General features: G+C 49.8%; 1 protein-coding gene across 1 annotated transcript; it reads left to right on the top strand.

Moving 5' to 3' along the window:
- Positions 1–687: 687 nt before the first annotated feature.
- Positions 688–3,985, top strand: RPL27 (ribosomal protein L27). Its single transcript, XM_019505515.1, has 5 exons — positions 688–758; positions 1,000–1,082; positions 1,738–1,907; positions 2,625–2,735; positions 3,897–3,985. The coding sequence occupies exons 2-5, from the start codon at positions 1,002–1,004 to the stop codon at positions 3,943–3,945; spliced, it is 411 nt and encodes a 136-aa protein (XP_019361060.1). The 5' UTR covers positions 688–758; positions 1,000–1,001; the 3' UTR covers positions 3,946–3,985.
- The last annotated feature ends 601 nt before the right edge of the window (positions 3,986–4,586 follow it).

Genomic DNA, 4,586 nt, shown 5'->3' with positions numbered 1-4,586 from the left:
AGGCAGGTGGTGGAGTACTTATCCCAGTCCTTATCCCGAAGTGTAGTGGAAGGGGTGGAGCAAGGCAGCCCTAATCTGGGCACATGTGCTGGGGGGAGGCATGGGGGGTGGCACAGCCCACATCTGGATGCTGCGGGGTGGGGGCAGTGGCCCTGGTCCAGACAGAGTGGGGCAGTGAGGGGAGCAGCCTGGACAGATCTGGATGTGCCGGGGCAGCCCGGCCCTATAATCTCCCTTTGCTGGAATGGCCTGGAGGAGGCTGGAGCCAGTCATGGTACTTTCCACAGCTTCCCACTACCAAGTTTCCCTTCCTCCGGGCAACCCCTGTAGGCTAGATGTCCCGGCTCCGCGGGCCAGGTTTGGGCTGGAGGTTGAGCACTCTGGACTCGCCAACGCGTCTGTTATACTGTATACGTCGTGACCAAAGCGTATGTTGAGTCTGTCAGCGGATGAAGTGAGCTGTAGCCCGAGAAAGCTGATACCATACAGCGGCTGCAACAAGAAGGGCCCGGCGGAGGGGGAGGAAGAAGCCGCTTCCCCCTCCGGGCGGGCGGATCCAGCGGGGCTCTGGGGCGCCCCTGGGCCGGCCGAAACGAGCGCAGCACTAACCTGGCCCTCCCCGCTCTAGGCGGCCCAACACTGGACCTCCGCGCATGCGCGCACAAGAAACAGGTTGCGTCACCGGAAGCTGGGTGAAAGGCGCCGGGCCTCTCGTTTCTTCCTTTTCCGGTCCGGGAGCCATCGTAGCCGGATCGTCGGTGTGTGAGAGCGAGCGGGAGCATCCGGCGCCATCCGGCGGCGCCGGACCCCGGGGGGAGCGGACGGGCGATCGCTGGGGGCTGGTGTCCCTGCCTGGGGTGGGGGACCTGGCCGCTTGTGGCTGCGGCGAGAGCGCGGCCCGCTGTTCCGGGCTAGGGTCGGGCTGCCCCGTGCGGAGAGGGGCCTGTGGGGTGGGGTGCCGCTGCCCCTGAAACCTCTCTGTGTCTGTCTCCCTGGCAGAGATGGGGAAGTTTATGAAGCCGGGGAAGGTGGTGCTGGTCCTGGCCGGACGCTACTCGGGGCGCAAAGCCGTCATCGTGAAGGTAACATTGTGGGCGCTGCTGGGAATGGGGGGGCCCAGCACCCAGCCCGCTGCTTCTGCCCCGTGGCAGTGGCATGACACAGGCACGGGTTTGGAGGATTATAGTGCACCTGCTGCTATTGCCAAGAGCTGCTTCTGTGCTGCCTGCGTCGGCCTCCCTCCCATCAGAGGTGCATGGTGCTGGGGGTGCCAGTGAGATCCAGCTCTTGCTGCTTAGTTCCATTGCTCGGGGTGTGCGTAAATCAGTGTTTCTGGGCCCCAGTTCCTACATATTTTAAATAAGTTTTATGAGGCTTAGACCATGCTTGTGTGATGCAGGTCGTGGAGATGATGTTGATATAGCTGCCTTCTTTAACTAAGACCTTCTGAAAATATGGCAGCTTTATGTAGCCTTATGAAAGGCTGAGAACAGAAATGTTTATTTCTCAGAGCTAATGTTCTTAGGCAGGGCCTTATGCTGTTAATTGATAGTAAAGGATTTAATGGGGGTTGCTTGCTTGCAGAAGAGACGTGAATGTTTCTGGAATAGTGTGACCTCCTTTGCTCGCACTCTTACCTGTTTGTATAATACATTTTCTGTTGCATTGTCTGCTTTAGTATTTGACTGCTGAACTCCTAGAATCCTGAACTCTTGTTTATGCATCTGCTTCATTCAGAATATTGATGATGGCACCTCAGACCGACCCTACAGCCATGCCCTTGTGGCTGGTATTGATCGGTATCCACGGAAGGTAACCACTGCAATGGGCAAGAAAAAGATAGCAAAGAGATCCAAGATCAAATCTTTTGTGAAGGTGTACAACTACAACCACCTCATGCCCACCAGGTGAGTGGGCAGAGAGAGCTTACTGGACTGTTCCTGATAGAACCAGTACATTGGCTTACTTCATCATAGCAAAAGCTATTTTTCTTGTTGGTAAAACCCAGAAACCTGGGCTTCTTTCTGAGTTGTGTGTCAGTGTGGCTGAATGTTTGGTGCTAGAAAATAACTTGGTGCTGGAAAATGACTTGTAGCCAGCTGTGAATAGTATCTGGGATTCCAAAGCTGCAGTGAAATGCTAACGATCTCCCAATTTCTTTCTTATTGGGATTTAGACAAGTCTCTTGAGCATGAGCACAGTGGCTGAGCTATTATTGCAACTCTTCTGGTAGTGGTTTATATTTGAGCTTCTTTGGCTGAAAGGGAGACAGCTTCCCTTCTATGAGCTGCAAAGGGGATTTGAAATAATTCCTGTTGGAGGGAAATTCATGGATTGGAGCAGAACTACATAATGCTGTTGTATTCCCTCCCTTCTCTGTTGCTGTTTCCTGCTAAATGTGGAGCATTAGGCAGAACAGAAATATTCGGTGTACTCGGAGATGCATGTTGGGGCCTATGGCTTCAGGATCTCTGGAGTGGCATGACACCACCCCAAGTCCTTGGATTTACTTTAATTGCCACTGTTATCTAGCTTTTGGTTTAGTTATTTGCCCACTGCTTCTCTGCCTGGTGTGTGGGCATCAGCGTGTCCTGGATGTTTCATTCTACTCTTGTCTTATTCAGGTATTCTGTTGATATTCCTCTGGACAAAACTGTTGTCAATAAGGATGTGTTCCGGGACCCTGCACTGAAACGCAAAGCACGACGTGAAGCCAAGGTGAAATTTGAGGAAAGGTGAGTTGGAAGCTCCTTTCTTTGCCCCCAGCTAACTTTAATGTAGAATTGTCATTCTATTGACATTGTCGAGTGATTCAGGCAAACATAAGCCTGCAGCCAGGGCTTTTTGCTTATTTTCAGATGAAATGTTAGGCTTGATAAGTATTGGCTGGAAGACACAAAGAGCATGTAGAGTTTAGTACAGTTTAATGGGGGTGGTATAATGCCAGTATGGTGGCTGCACCCCAAATCCTACTTGTACCCTTCCATTCCTCACCTAAATTATCCCCATCTTCAGTTGGGTCATTGTAATGTTTCACTTCAATCCTAGTGTCCAGTGTCATTCCCATTCCCCACCCCCATGGGAGCTGAACTCTCACAGTGGGCTTGGGGATCCCTGAGGACTGCACAGTGCTCTATGATGGAAAGTACTGTGTTGATAGGATTTGAATACTGCACTTTTGGAAGAACCTGTGATCATATGGGTGACCTGGACCCAGCATAGGGCGAGTAGTAAGTGGAATCGCAAAGGGGCTGTTGCTTTATTTTGCTGACAACTGGGTCATTACACTCTGTTCCATTTGGCTGGATTTTCCTTTTGTATATGTAAATTTAGGGTGCCCAGGCTGTGCTGGCAGCAGTTGGCACTCCATGGTTTGTTATTCTTCTGAGTGACCTATATTTGAGCTCAAAGTCAGAAAAAGAAACAATCCAGAAACTGCTGAGGGTTGGTGCTCTCAGCCATGGTGCTTCTAGCTCTGGGTACCTCCTGTGGTGGTTTTCTAGTTGGGAACATCTCGTTGACAACAAGCTAACTCAAGCCTGCAACTTTCTTATTAACTTTAGGAGACAAATCTTGAATATTGTTCTTTAACAGAACTACTCCCCCATTTGATTAAGATAGTATCTGTGGGGTGTGGCATTTTCATGTTGCTTGAGGAACTGCCCACGAGGACTATGTTGTGAAGTCAGGAGTGTGGGACTACTAGGAGCTCTGCTGTGAGCTCCTGGTGCGTTGCATATAAGGACAGGCTGTCATGAGGGTGCAACTGCAGCAGGCAAAGGGTAAAGGCACCCATTTGAGCCACCTCCCAAAGCAGAGGGATGGGGTATGGCTTGCTCATGACAGTTTGTTGGAGTAGAATGTTACCTGATGTGTGGATTGCTTCTCTCTTTCAGATACAAGACAGGCAAGAATAAGTGGTTTTTCCAGAAGCTACGATTCTAAATTTTGAATGGCTGCATCAATAAATGTTTATTAAAAACCATTTTGTTGCCTTGTAAGATGTCTTCACTCTACTGAGCACTTTACTGTATGGAAACGTCCCTTGCTTTGTGCTTCAAACCAAAAGCTGAGAGAGTAATTAGCCCTCCAGCGGGGAGGGTTTATTGGCTATTAAATGGAACCAAATACTACCCCAGGACACTTCAGAGTACTCCCTACTCTTCCCATCCAGTGTTGATGGAAAAAGGAAGTGGCTTTACTTTCCAAAGGCAGGGTCACTTGAGGGAGATTCTGAGAAAGTAAGGTGAAAAATGGAAAGGTGGTTCCAGCAAGCAAAGGTGTTTTACATGGGCAAAAAGAAGAAAAGGAACAAAGTCTCAATGCTGCTTTTTGCTGGCTTTGGTTTTCTGAAAAATTGGGTAACTTGCTCAAAGCAAGTGTGGGTGTCACTGTAAATGTTCTTTGTCACTTTTATACATTTGTTCCTTTTGTGGGGGAGGCAACCTTGTCCTATCTAAATAGTCTCTACCTACGTACTGCTGATGGTTCTCTGGGGAGCAGAAGATAAATTAGAATCTTAAGGGCATTGCTTAAAGGTCAGGGAGAAAGTAACGACAGCACTGGCTTCTGCAGGTAGTTGCTGC

The sequence above is a fragment of the Gavialis gangeticus genome, unplaced genomic scaffold (genome assembly GCF_001723915.1).
Source record: "Gavialis gangeticus isolate Ggan-Ray unplaced genomic scaffold, GavGan_comp1, whole genome shotgun sequence".
Lineage (NCBI taxonomy): Eukaryota > Metazoa > Chordata > Crocodylia > Gavialidae > Gavialis > Gavialis gangeticus.
The sequence above is the reverse complement of the archived record's forward strand: the minus strand, read 5'-3'. Positions and strand labels throughout refer to the sequence as shown.

Excerpts from the sequence above, each read along its gene's own strand:
- RPL27 (XM_019505515.1), top strand. The coding sequence starts at position 1,002 with ATGGGGAAGTTTATGAAGCCGGGGAAGGTGGTGCTGGTCCTGGCCGGA. Across the intron at positions 1,083-1,737 it reads GCAAAGCCGTCATCGTGAAG|AATATTGATGATGGCACCTC; the intron begins GTAACATTGTGG and ends TGCTTCATTCAG. Across the intron at positions 1,908-2,624 it reads AACCACCTCATGCCCACCAG|GTATTCTGTTGATATTCCTC; the intron begins GTGAGTGGGCAG and ends TGTCTTATTCAG.